Genomic DNA, 13,278 nt, shown 5'->3' on the forward strand with positions numbered 1-13,278 from the left:
GTTTGTGTTGCTAACAGAATGTGCTATTGACCACTTGAAAGTGGCTAGTGATACTGAAACACTTGAGTTTTTATTTAAGTAGCTACATGTGGCTACTGGCTACTTTTTGTTTTAATTAAAATTTTTATTGAGATAACTGTAGATTCACATGTAGTAGTAAGAAATAATACAGAGAGATCCCTTATACATTTCGCCCAGTTTCCCCCAATGGTCAGGTTTTGCCAAACTATAATACACTGTCATATCCAGGATATTGGCATTGATACAGTCCACCTCTTTTACTCAGATTTCCCCAGTTTTACTTGTGCTCATTTGTCTATATGTATGTATGCACACATATATTATATACTATAACAATTGTATCACTTTTGTAGGTTCATGCCTTCGCCATCACAGTCAAGATTTCAAATAGGTCCAATACCACAAAGATCCTTTAAGTTGCTCTTTTAAAACCACACCTAACATCCCTCCATCTTTCTACCACCCTATCCCCACCCGGTTGGCTACTTCTTGGAAAGCACAAGACCAAGGTAAACTTTGAGCTTAAGCCATATTTCAGTGGAAATATGAATTAATAAGATTTTACTCAAGTAACTAAAGCTATCAGTTCTAGGCTCAAGCACATGTCCTACTTCTGGGAAATAGGAACGTTTGTAGAGATAAGGTACATAGAAAATAAGATGTCATATGGGAGGGCAAAATTTAAATTTATGATCCTCTAAGGAAAGAGGAACATTTAGCTTCTTAAAAGCTTACCAAAGTTTTATCAATATTAACACTTAGAAAAATTATGCCTTTAAAATTAACAAGTAAAGTTCTAAACAATATTGTATTTCAGATGATTCAAGTTCATTACTTTGTGTGATAACAGTAATTTCACCGTTAAGGTTATATATTTTGTATGCAGATTGTTTTAGGGAGCAGATGTGACTCAAGCAGTTGAGCGCCAGCTCTCACAGGTGAGGTCCCGGGTTTGGTTCCTGATGCCTCCTAAAGGAGGCAAACAAACAACAAGCAGACAATGAACAAAAACAAACGAGCAGGGAGAGGATGTGGCATATCATTTGAGCGCCCCTCTCCCACATGGGAGGTCCTGGGTTCACTGCTTTGTGCCTCCTAAAGAAAAAACAGACAAGCAGACAACAAGTGCAAACAACAAGCAAAAACAATGAGCAAACAGATTAGGGAGCCATATTTGTGGAGGTATTTAAAGGATTATTTCCTTTTTTGGGGGGAGTACCGGGGGCGGGGGATTGAACCTGGGACCTCATATGTGGGTAGCCAGTGCTCAACCACTGAGCCACATCAGCTCCCCTGAGTTGGTTTTTTCGTTTCATTTTGCCCAGGACCTCCCATGTGGGAAACAGGTGCTCAACTACTTGAGCCACATCTGCTCCCTCCAATTTTTGTTATTTTGAAAGAAATAAGTGAATTGGAGAAAATAAGATTCTTGGCATACTTTCTGAGATAGTAACATTAAATACTTTAATGTCCCTGCTAAGCATCTTATTTCTAATTTTTGTTAAATTATGAGGGTAATGAAAATTTCTATTTTGGAAGTAGATGAAAGGAAAATAGGAAGTTTTAGGACCATTCTTATAAGAACAATGTGGTCTATCACTTGTGATTTTGAGAACTTCTGTGTGTGTTTCCATCCCTCCCAGCTAAAATAGAGCCACTTGTGACTGTCCTAACTAGAAAGTGATGACTTGTAAGAATACCAAGATATTTCCCCTTATGTAAATGGCAACTAATATTGGAGATGAATAAAATCAATTTTGATCCTCCTATGCAGAAGAGACAAGTGAATAAGATTGCTAAACACAAATTTCTTTTTAGGTAAAAAGAACCCTTTGTCCTCTGGTAACTTCCTGATACCTTTTATTCTCTCTTGCCTATGCCTCAAACCAGGGAGAAAAATAAAATTTATTTTTCAGAGAAGCTCTTACTCAACTTTTATGGGCCATTTCTTTTTTTTCCCTCTCTCTTTCTCCCCCCTTCCCCCACCACCCTGTTGTCTGCTCTCTGTGTCCATTCGCTCTCTGTGTTCTTTGTCCGCTTGCATTGTTGTCAGCAGCACCAGGAATCTGTGTCTGTCTTTGTTGTGTCATCTTGCTGCATCAGCTCTCCATGTGTGCGGCGCCACTCCTGGACAGGCTGAGCTTTTTTCGTGCGGGGCGGCTCTCCTTGCAGGGTGCACTCCTTGCGTGTGGGGCTCCCCTATGCGGGGGACACCCCTGTGTGGCCCATGTGGTTAGCTGGCCCCCACACAGTGCTGATGTGCACAAGGAGGGCCGTTTCTTTTTACTTAATGTAGCAGGAGTAGCCTAAGAGTTGTGTGATTCTTTCTAGTGGTTAACTTCTTTTATTAGTCAGATAATTAATAGATTTAGCTCATTTTTCTTCCGGGAAGGGAATCAAAATGGAGATGGAGCTTATATATTTCTCTCTTCAACCCCAAGATTGTCTTATTTTCTTCTGTGTCTGGTAGAGACAGACAGAGAAATTCTCAAAATCACAGGTGAAAGCTTAGCCATCAACTCCAGTTGAAGTTGAGGATCAGCCATAAAAAAATATATAGGTTATGGATCTACTCCTTAACCTACTAGATCAAAATAGTCAGGAATTCTAATTTGAGAACTCATCTAGATATTTGGAATCAGGGAGATCTACTGGATTTTTATTTGAAATAAGAAAGAGAAGCTTGTCATATATTTAGGATGGGAAAGAACATATTTTGGTGAGTCAGTTTTATGACCAGGTGTCGACGTTAATAGCATGGAGCAAAGACAACTCCAATTGCAATACCTTATCCACTGTTATTTTTACATGAATGCATCCATCATTTTTTTTTCCCCAAAGAAAGGACATTTGGTTTGATTTTTTTTTCTGAAGATAAATATCTATACCATTATACTTTACCTTTCTAAATAGGGGATGGCTGATTTGTGCATTAATAAATACTTATTGCAGGAATGCCTAAAATCCTTGCCTACGTATATATTTTTCATATGTATTTAGCTGCTGGGATCCTTGTGGGTTTATGCCTTTGCTTTTATTATCTTGAAAGTTTAAATTAATTTTTAGAGTGATTGTAAATCTTTGTTTCATATTTTCAAAAGTGAGTTTTCCACAACAGTAATAAGTTAAAATCCTTGGAATGCTAAAGCTGTTCACTTTTTTTTCATGGAAATCTTTCTATTTACAGTATACTAATCTGAATAAGAGTTACTTAATGACAAGGGTCATTGCCACAGTACCCTGAGAAACCAAAGTATCCCTGAACTTTCTTTCCCACTCCCATAGCCCCAGTCAGCAGCATGTTCCTAGGTACTAGTCTCCTTAATTTCTGTTTTCAATGTGCAGCTTTTCTTTCTCCCTCACAGCTTTTAATCTTTTACAGCTAATAAATCATAAAAAGACTTTAACCAAGAGTGTGGGGAATATGATTACCTAGGTTGTTAAATCAGCACTTATCTGTTCAAATTTTCCAAGGTCTTATGAAGGTTTTGACCCAAAAGGCTATATGTTGTAGGCCTTTTGGGGAGCTAGTCTTCTGCTTAGAGGCTTGGTGATCCAACCCCTGCCCCTCTCCCATTTGAATCCAATACCATAAATACTTAGATTCTCAAACTTGATCAAACGTAAGAATTATCTGGAGGGCTTCTTAAAAACAGGAAGGAGCCTGAGAATTTACGCTCTGAACCCATTCTCAGGTGATGCTGATGCTGCTGTCCTTTGTGAGCAGCAGCCTGGGGAACACTATTAACAGTGTGCACCTTCTGTGGTTGTATTTTATAAGTATTACTTAGCAGTACTTCACATAATGGTATAACATTCTGCTTTTCTTAATTTAACATCACACACACACACACACAAAACAAAAAATATTGTTTTACCTGTGTCAGGACTTTGTTTCCTACCTGTATCTCTTAGATCTTCTGACATATTACTGATTGAGTCACCTTCAGCTGCATTTCCAGCAATGACTGTATGAACATAATGGGATATATAGTGGTTTGTTTTTCAGTCACTTTCAAAATTGTGTTTTAAGCTCTTTAATGTATTTTTTTTCTCCCCCTTTTGGAATGAACCTGATACTAAATACTGTGGTCGTTTGCTTTTCTGTAATTTAGATTCCCCACACTTAACCATCTTTTCTGTCTTATGGTTACTATAGTTATCTGGTATATATAATCTCTTACTATTAGCCCTTTGGATATATTACCGATAGAGTCATTTTCATCTGCATCTCCAGCAATCACTGTTTGAACATCATCATGCCACTGCTGTTGAGGTACATTATCTCTAGTCATCATACATTGTATTTTTAATGAGACAGAGATAGAGCTCTCTGGCAGGCAGTTACTTCTCTTGTCCACTCATGAAATATTTTGGGACTTCTTACCCTCAGTTTTCCAATCCTTAGCTCTCTGTCATCCCCTCCTTTTCCTCCTCTCCTCCCCCTAAGACACACGTGTGCATACTCTTAGAATTAGGACTACATTGTCCTTCTATTCACTCAGTTTTACCACATTTGGCTTTAACTTGCTTTAACTTCTGCCATCTGGGGTTGCATATTTTCTTTATTAAAACTGGTCTTTTTTTTTTAATTTTATGCAAAAAATCCAGTTGATTTCCTCCTTTTATATAACTTTGTGCTCAACCTTTACTCTTCTCTATGTTCTAGAGGAGATCAAATGTACATTAAATCTGTTTCACAATTAATTCAGCAATATAGCATATAATGAAACCTACTTTAGACGGTTTTCATTTTATCATGCTACTGAACTTAAATCTGATGTAACATCGTGCTAAGGAGACTTATCTTCACTTTCCTACCTGTCTGGTCTGCTTCAGTTTTTACATTGGCACATTCTGTGACTTGATCTCCATCTTGGAATTCCTGTTCTTGCCATTTTTCTGTTTTATTATGTCCTAAAATAGCATCCAACTCAGTAAAAAATTTCATACTCTTTGTCATGCCTAGGTCTTGAGCTGTTCTTACAATCTTGTATTCATGTTTTAGGTTTTTGTACTTGGTTCTGCACTGCTTCCAGTCTCTCTCTATTCCAAATTTCTGAAGCTTGGCAGCAATCTGTTCAAATATTCTTTTATTTCTCACTGTCCCCTCTAGTTGTTGTTGTATACTTTTATCAGCCCAGATGCCTATTAGAGCCCTGACTTCTGGCACAGTCCAATGTTTTCCTCCTTCATTTGCTACAGTTGGAATAAAAGGCAGATTATTAAGGGGTTCCATTATTGATGTAGCATTACCTGTATCAGGAAAGAGACATATGGGTTAATGCATCAGGCAAGATAAATAGTTGGATAAAACATTATTAAATTAAGTTTCTCTATAGGAGATGAAATGACAAATCATACCTTAGCTTTCTCTTAAACTAATGGGAAAAATAAGTACAGGACCCGAATCTGTTAATTATTATCACAGTGACTGGCTTTGATAAAGTTGTGTTTTTAATTAGTCTCATTTTATTGATCTTTCATCTTAATCATTTCTTTCTCTTCTACTCTACTCCTTTAGTATGTAGGGTGTATATCAGTATATTGTGAAAGTTGAGTATGTAATTTTCTAACATTTAGATGTAGAAGCAATATGGTTATATTAAAAAATGGCTCACTGTAGATAATTCTTCGGGTTTTTTTTTTTTTTTAACACACAGGTACAAACAATTTAACTCCTTGCCTTCCTTTTCCTTTATCTAATGATTACGTCAGCTACATGTTGGGGTCCCCTGGAGAGCTTTTAAAAACCACACCTCTGGTGCTGCTTCCCACTGACTCCCCGCCCCCCCCCCCCCCCCCTGTGATTCTAGTGTGCACTGAGGACTGAGAACCACTACTACTCATGAGCGAAGGGCTAAGCAAAATTATGTGCAGTTTTAGCCATTGAATTTCTTACCTATTTAAAGAATAAAGGTTGGAAATTAATGGGCTAATACTTCTAAGCAGTTTACATGTTGTTAAATAAATCATTTGTTTTAGATATAATTTTTTTCAGTGTAAGTTGCTGAAAAGGGGAAAATAGAAATTAATCATAAGTGTTTTAACAAGGAAAAATCATTCATTTTTTTCTTGGAAACCAGTCTTACTTTCCAATTTGAAATTGCATCAGTTTTATTATATTTTTGCCCATCATACTATACCTAGTTCCATTGCTCTGACATGAGAAACCAAGAGTAAAGGATTTCTTGAGATGCTTTCCTCATCTTCTAATGCAGCTGACATTTTACCTGAAAAGAGAACAATGTTCCTTCTGGAAATAAGCACTAAGGAGAACACAAATTGGATTGATCATGCAGTGGATTGAGCTGAATTTGATCCAATTCTGGAAGATGGTATATTTGCAATAGACATAGTTTGTAACAAAGTGTTAAATATATTTATGTATATAAAGAAACCTAATTTCCTTTCCATTGACATGGCTTATTTTGAACTTTTATTAGAATAGTTTATTATTATTTTTTAAGTTTCTAGAGGAAAGAAATGGTTGTGGTTAGCTTTCAAATTAAATTACATTTTTAAAGTGGTATTTTATTTAGTATCTGTATGTGAAGTGCTTTTAACATAGTAGTCAGTTGGTAAATGATGTTGCACTAGTAATATAAGAGGGATAGGTGTTTCCTAGAATGAAATATAGTTAATTAGAAAATTCTTGCTTTATTAGCAAATATGATCAAATGTAATTTCAAGTTCATATATATTTTATGTAGCTTATTGATACATATTATACTTTCCAGAAATTAATCTAAATTGTGCTCCAAATGCTAAGGAATACAAAGGAAAGAAATGCTATATATCAGCATCTTACAGATATCAGGGATTCCCTTTATTAAAATAGGAAAACAAATGAAAAATAAATATGAGAATTACAGAATCCCTTCTGTTTGCAAATGGCAAAATTCTATATTTACTCAAAATTAAAATCGTCAAAAAATTTCAATCAGTTTTCATAATTACTTGAGGCTGAATTGCAGTTATACAACTAATGTTTTACTTTTAATTGGGAACATGGATTCGTTTTCCTTGGGGTAATTGGGAAAAGAAAAATCTGAAGTTCCTTAAAAGTTATTTTTTTGAGAGAAATGCAGAAGATATGATATACCCAGGTCATTTAACATTCTAGGCTTGATCATAAAAGCAATAAAGAGAGGTAAGGTTTGCTATTATTCTGTTTCTGGTTTAGGACTTAGTTTTATATCCATGGAAAGGGCCTGGAGCTGAACATCGTACAAGGAGAGGTAAATCAGAAGAGCTCTCTCCCCAGTCTCTTCAGGGAATTTTTTCTTAAATTGATCGATGCTATTGTGAATCCCATAATCATATGCAGGGGCACTGTGCCCTGGAGATTTTAAACCAAAACTCCTGATAGTAACAGAAGGAATGTGGAGCGGCAGCAGTAGGCTAAAGGTTTTCTGACTTTTTGGAGGATTACAATAGCCTAGACATGGAGCCTGTTAGAATTGATTGGTCAAAGGTATATTTGGGTCCTTTGCCAAGATTGGGGGCTACTTGCAGCCTAACCGAGGGGACCAGATCATCTGCCTTACCACGTGCACAAGGTTGATCCCAGCAGTGGAAAAGGCACATTCATTTTCCTTTCTTCAACTTACCATACACCAATAAAAATTCTCTTGGCTCCACCATAGAAAAGCCAGAAGACGTTATCAATGAATAAGACTAGGAAAAAGGAGGGCTTGCTAAGCCTTAGAAAAGAAACTATTAGATTACAAACACCTTTTAATTCTATAGGTCAAATAAAAATCAGCCAAAATTTTAAGCCAGATGAAGTCAGGTTTTTAAGAACCGTCCCCCCATTGTCATGAATAATCAATTTATAAAAGTGACTAAATTTATAGAAAAATGCTTCACATCACTAGTATTCAAGAAAATGCAAAAAATAGTTATTGATAGCATATACCATTATAGACCCCACTGTTTATTAAATTAGCAAAACCCCTCCCCTAGTCCCACGCCATAATCTTATATGACAAGGGTTCTGTAAAATGTACGTTCACGGTACTAGTTCCTTGGAAAGCAGTTATTTTAGCAATATGTTTCAAAGTAATCATATCCCACCCCCCAACCCAGTAATTAAAATTCTATTAGTCTATCCTAAAGCAATAATGTTAGGTATGGACAAAATGCATTGATTGCAGCACTGTTTGCAGAATGTTGACAAAGACTTAAACTGTAGTGTTTGCCCTCAATAAAGTATTATGGTACCATTAAAGGTAACATTTAATCCTAAATGATAATTAATTTTGGATATAATTTAAAGGTTTTTAAAAATGCAAACAATGTTAATGAGTTTGTAATTCTATGCTTAAAAATTTTAAATAGCACTGTCAAAGGTGAATTGCAAGAGGCTAAAAATAAGGGAGGCCAAATGAGAGTCTATTTTAATATTCCATGTGAGAAATGATGAAGTTCTAGGTGATGGAAATGGGAATAGAGCAGAGACAAAAATTATGAAATATGTTAGAGGTAGATTTTTTTAAAGGACTTAGTAGCTGATCAAAGGTCAAGGATATCCCAAAGGTTTCTATTTAAATGACTGCAAATTGTAAACATTTTATAGGAGGATCAAATTTAGGAGGGGTAGAGATAGAATTTGAATTAGAATTGGGGGTTTGAGAAACTGTAACCAAGATTTAAGAATTAACAACTGATTATGATTATAAAATCATTATATAACTGCTTTTTACCCCCTTATTTTTCTAGTGTATTATAGAATAGCCAAACCTGAAATAAACTGGTTAGATCGGCCTCACCTTTGTTAATGGTTATTTCAAAACTAGGCTCATCCTGGTTTATACTTACTATTGTGAAGTAGCCATTCTCCCTTCCCCTCTTTGAATCCATAAAAACCCTAAAATCCTCAAAATCAGGGAGGCCTTTGGTTTGGGGCCCTTAGGCCACTGACCTCCTTTGCTAGACTAGCAAATAAAATTTGCTGGCTATCAGAACTTTAAGAAAAGCATACATGTAGAGTTGTAAATACTGGCTCTGAGGAGTTTGGAGCCATGGGGTAGGTGAAAGTCTGGGAAGTTGGGATATTAGCATCCACATCTTTTACATCAAGCCAACCTGTCGTTATTTAGTATCAGAAATGTAAAGGGAGTAGATTTTTACCATGTGATTATTGAGTTTTAAACAGGAAGTTCAGCTAATCCAAATTAATCCAAATATAATCTCTTTCCACCCACTTCTCTTTTGGTACCTTTATTATGCCACTTTACATTTTCTCTCAGATGTTACATTTATTCATGGATTCCCTCTTTTCTCTAGGTTTCATTCTCTAACTGCGTGAAGCTCAGTGCTTTGCACATGGTGCACATAGACAGTTGTTACAGGTACTTGGAATTGAACAACTGCTCTTAAAAACAGCATCTGTAAGACTTTGGCTGTGGAAGAAATCTCATTACTGCTGTTACTCCCCACTTTGCCTAGTGATGCAAGCACTTCTACAGACAATCAGCAAGCCCTATGTAACTAGTGTTGGGCTTAACCCAGCAGGTCAAGAACCTTGTTTTAATCTCTAAATCCTTTAACCTATTAATTTTTTTTTACTTCCTCCTAAAATTGAGCTGTTTTTCCAATGAGTAATAAAGAAGTATTTATCATTACTGCACATTTTAGTACTTTTATTTATAAATTAGTCAAGTGGGAACATTTAAGTAGAGCAGAAAGTACTATCTTGTTTAGAGCTGTGGAACAGTAATAGTTGAGTAGTATTTTGGATTTTTTTGTTTTTGAAGCTCTTATAAAATTAAAACCTGAAATATTTTCAGAACCCAGTCCATATTTTAAAGGCATTTCTGACATGCCAAAGAAGCAGTTTGCACTAGCAGTTAATGTCATTTTTAATGTATTTTTTCAAGAAGTGGTAGTAGTAACCTTTTTTTTTTTTAAATTAATTTTTACCCTGTGCAAAATAGTTTGTTGTTTTTTTTCCTCTCAACCTTGATATTTCCGGCCATATGTATCATATGGCCTTAAATGTTCTGTGCTCTTACAATTCGTTAGGTAAAAACAAGAGAATAGTACTTTTCCTTTTTACCTTCAGTCTTCTCTGGGGCTGTACTTGGGTTGAGCGTTGCCAGGCGCCTGCCATTTGCATCCTTCTCCGTTAATTGTGTGGCAGGTTCATACTGCAGGATCACATCCAAATCATGGAAGAACTTCATAGTTTTAGAGCTGTCTCCAGAGTTGTGGGCATATTTAACTGTTCTGTATTCATATTTGAGATTTTTGTACTTTGCCCGACACTGTTTCCAATCTCTGTATACTCCTAATGCTTGCAGCCTTTTAGCAATGTAAATAAATATTCCTTTATTTCTTAGTGTTCCATAAAGTTGTTTTCGTATATTTTTTTCTGCCCAGACACTTAGCAAAGCTTTAACCTCCTCCTCAGTCCAGTGCTTTCCTGCTCCACTCTCCATGTTGAAAGTGACCTGGAAATGATTCACTATTTCTAGCCAAGGTTTTGTTTCCTAGGAAACCAGACGGCTGGTTGTCAATAAGCTCTGCTGAGCGGAAAGGATCTAGTTTAACTGGTTCAAGCCGCCCGAGGGGAGTAACTTGAGAAACTGCCAAATGAGCAGGCTTTGTGATTAAAGCAGCTTGGATCAAAATGATTCCTAAGCTTATTTCTTTCTTTAAGAAAGAATTACCCTTGAGACAACACCAAAAGAAAGAAACCATTTTTTTGGTGTGTATTTCTTTTCTTACATAATTTACTCTATTTTACCAAATGATTGTTGATTTTTAAAATTATTTTGGAAATGGTTGGCAGAGGTGGTTTCTGCACTGATGTTTATAACTTAACAATATTTTAATGACTTTCTGTCTGACATGAATCACCTATTCTTCTAGCGTCAATTAATTTAAGACTAAATCATTTCACTAAATAAATCCTAAATCACAATTTATTTACTCTTAAAGCTTATATAATATTGTGTCTATCTTTAGTATTTAATGCATTAAAGTAAAATAATTTCCATTTGAGTTTTTAGATTTTACTTTGCAAATACATTTAATATGCTGTCGTTTATCTTGCTATTAAAATGCCTAAACAATTGCAATATGTAATTTTGTAATTTTTAATATTTTTACCAAGTAACTCAGACCCATGTATTAACAATTATTGATGTATACATACAGATATAGTAAAATATTTCTACTCTGATACACATATTCTTTGAAACAATTTGTCAGTATATGTATATCTAATATTTATAGACCTCATCTGTGGGAAGCCATCACTCAGCCACTGACCTACACAGGCTCCCCATAGAACCTCTTTAAGTTTTAACTTAACTGTATTACCCTACCTCCATCTTATCTTTTGGATTTCTTCTCTGTGTCATCACCTAAGAACACTAATGCAGGAAACAGAATACAGGTATGGGAAGCAGAATGGGTACAAGGTCAATTTAGGGTTTTTAAAAACAACATTTACTTTTTTTCTGATAGTAAAAGTGAAAGATACTTGCTGGAGAAAATTTAGAAAATGCAGAAAAGCAAAAAAAAATAAATGTTATTTACATTTCCAGTAATCAGAATTAAGCATTTTACCAGTTTTTTGTATATTGTTTCATTTATATCTACATATTCATCTCGTTGAGACCTTATTTGGGGGTCATAAGTACAAAGATTAGAAGCACAAGTTCTAGGGGGTAGTCATATTTTTTAAATGTAATATTTTAAAAATTAAGACAAAATCATTAAAAAAAAAAAAAAAAGAAGCACAAGTTCTAGAGTCAGATTGTCTGAGTCCTAACCCTGGCTATACTACATTGCTCTGTATGACAATGGGAAGTTGCTTAACTTATTTTTCTTTTAGTTTCCTTATCTGTACAATGAGGATAGTCATAATAGTACTTCATAGGATTGGCATGAAAACCAAATCAAATCATTCTTGTAATAAGGTGCTTAGCACAGTGCCTGGCATGTAGTTAGAACAATACCATCTGCTTCTATTCTAGTCATTAGTAAAGTCAATAAAATGTACTGATTCTGAATGTAGAAGGTACTAGTAATGTAGCACTGAGTGTGTTGTCAGACAGAGTTCATGGACGCTTTGTTGAAAAAAGTATCTTTAAGAAACTTACCAATTATGCTAATTTAACCATTGATAACTTTTTATATTCACAGGGGTCAGGAGAGTGCTGGTATTGTGACCAGTGATGGAAATACAGTGCCAACATTCAAAACACACAAGGTATTTGAACATTTTAAAAAAATGATTATAAAGGTAATAATAACCAGATAATTTATATAGGGGGGTTAGGGAGTTGAAGAAATCATTTGCAATTAGAAGTAATATACTCTTTAGATCAGACATTCACAACTTTTTATCTAAAATTTGTCAAATTTGGATGTATCTCTTTCCCGGTGATAGTATTTTAAGATTAGAATTCTGAAAAACAGGTATTAAGACAACTGTATTGTCTAACTTGGTGTTGCCGAAGCAAAGGGCCCAGCAGAGCTTTTATTATTTGCTAGCCATACCATTTTCTGTTTTCTCTAAGATGAATTTTTTTTTAAAGATTTACTTTTTATTTATTTCTCTCCCCTTCCCCGCCTGTTGTCCGCTCTCTGTGTTCTTCTATATCTGCTTGCATTCTTGTCAGTGGCACTGGAATTTGTGTCTCTTTGTTGTGTCATCTTGTTGCGTCAGCTCTCCATGTGTGCAGCACCACTCCTGGGCAGGCTGTGCTTTTGTTCACGCAGGGCAGATATCCTTATGGGGCGCACTTCTTGCACATGGGGCTCCCCTGTGCAGGGGACATCGCTGCATGGCACGGCACTCCTTGTGCACATCCCCACTGCGCATGGGCCAGCTCACCACACAGGTCAGGAGGCCCTGTGTTTGAACCCTGGATCTCCCATATGGTAGGCAGATACTCTGTCAGTTGAGCCAAATCCGCTTCCCGCTAAAATGCATTTTTACTTTTGATTTTGCAAGGGTATGGGCCTCGTAAATCATGTCTTCACAGAAGACAATTTAAAGAAATTATATACTTCAAATCTTGGAATTGGACATACAAGGTATGCTACTACAGGAAACTGTGAATTAGAAAATTGTCAGCCTTTTGTTGTTGAAACACTTCATGGGAAAATAGCCGTGGCACATAATGGCGAATTGGTTAATGCTGCCCGATTAAGGAAAAAGGTAAGTGTGTGTGTGTGTGTGTGTTTGTTTGTTTAAGTGCTTTTCTCACTATTGGGATTAATTAATGAAAAGAATTT

At 35.8% G+C, this 13,278-nt stretch overlaps 2 protein-coding genes across 9 annotated transcripts in view; one reads left to right on the forward strand and one right to left on the reverse strand.

The window, feature by feature from the left end:
* The window catches only part of PAICS (phosphoribosylaminoimidazole carboxylase and phosphoribosylaminoimidazolesuccinocarboxamide synthase), a 50,357-nt gene extending 39,867 nt beyond the window's left edge, over nt 1-10,490 (reverse strand). The window contains exons 1-4 of one of the 6 annotated variants that reach the window (XM_058298059.1): nt 10,085-10,483; nt 6,168-6,254; nt 4,843-5,277; nt 3,924-3,989 (exon numbers count right to left, since the gene is read on the reverse strand). In XM_058298059.1, the coding sequence (XP_058154042.1) occupies nt 3,924-3,989; nt 4,843-5,277; nt 6,168-6,254; nt 10,085-10,466 (970 nt within the window). In that variant the 5' untranslated portion in view covers nt 10,467-10,483. Of the gene's footprint in view, nt 1-3,899; nt 3,990-4,842; nt 5,278-6,167; nt 6,255-10,084 lie in introns of all 6 variants that reach the window. The other 5 variants (XM_058298058.1, XM_058298061.1, XM_058298060.1 and 2 more) reach the window with 5 other exon arrangements.
* The window catches only part of PPAT (phosphoribosyl pyrophosphate amidotransferase), a 41,278-nt gene that overhangs the window by 11,178 nt on the left and 16,822 nt on the right, over nt 1-13,278 (forward strand). For all 3 annotated transcript variants that reach the window (XM_071216481.1, XM_004460586.3, XM_023589422.2), the window contains exons 2-3: nt 12,181-12,247; nt 12,995-13,201. In XM_071216481.1, coding sequence (XP_071072582.1) covers nt 12,998-13,201 — 204 coding nt within the window. In that variant the 5' untranslated portion in view covers nt 12,181-12,247; nt 12,995-12,997. The remainder of the gene's footprint in view (nt 1-12,180; nt 12,248-12,994; nt 13,202-13,278) is intronic.

The sequence above is a fragment of the Dasypus novemcinctus genome, chromosome 1 (assembly GCF_030445035.2).
Source record: "Dasypus novemcinctus isolate mDasNov1 chromosome 1, mDasNov1.1.hap2, whole genome shotgun sequence".
In the NCBI taxonomy this organism is placed as follows: domain Eukaryota; kingdom Metazoa; phylum Chordata; class Mammalia; order Cingulata; family Dasypodidae; genus Dasypus; species Dasypus novemcinctus.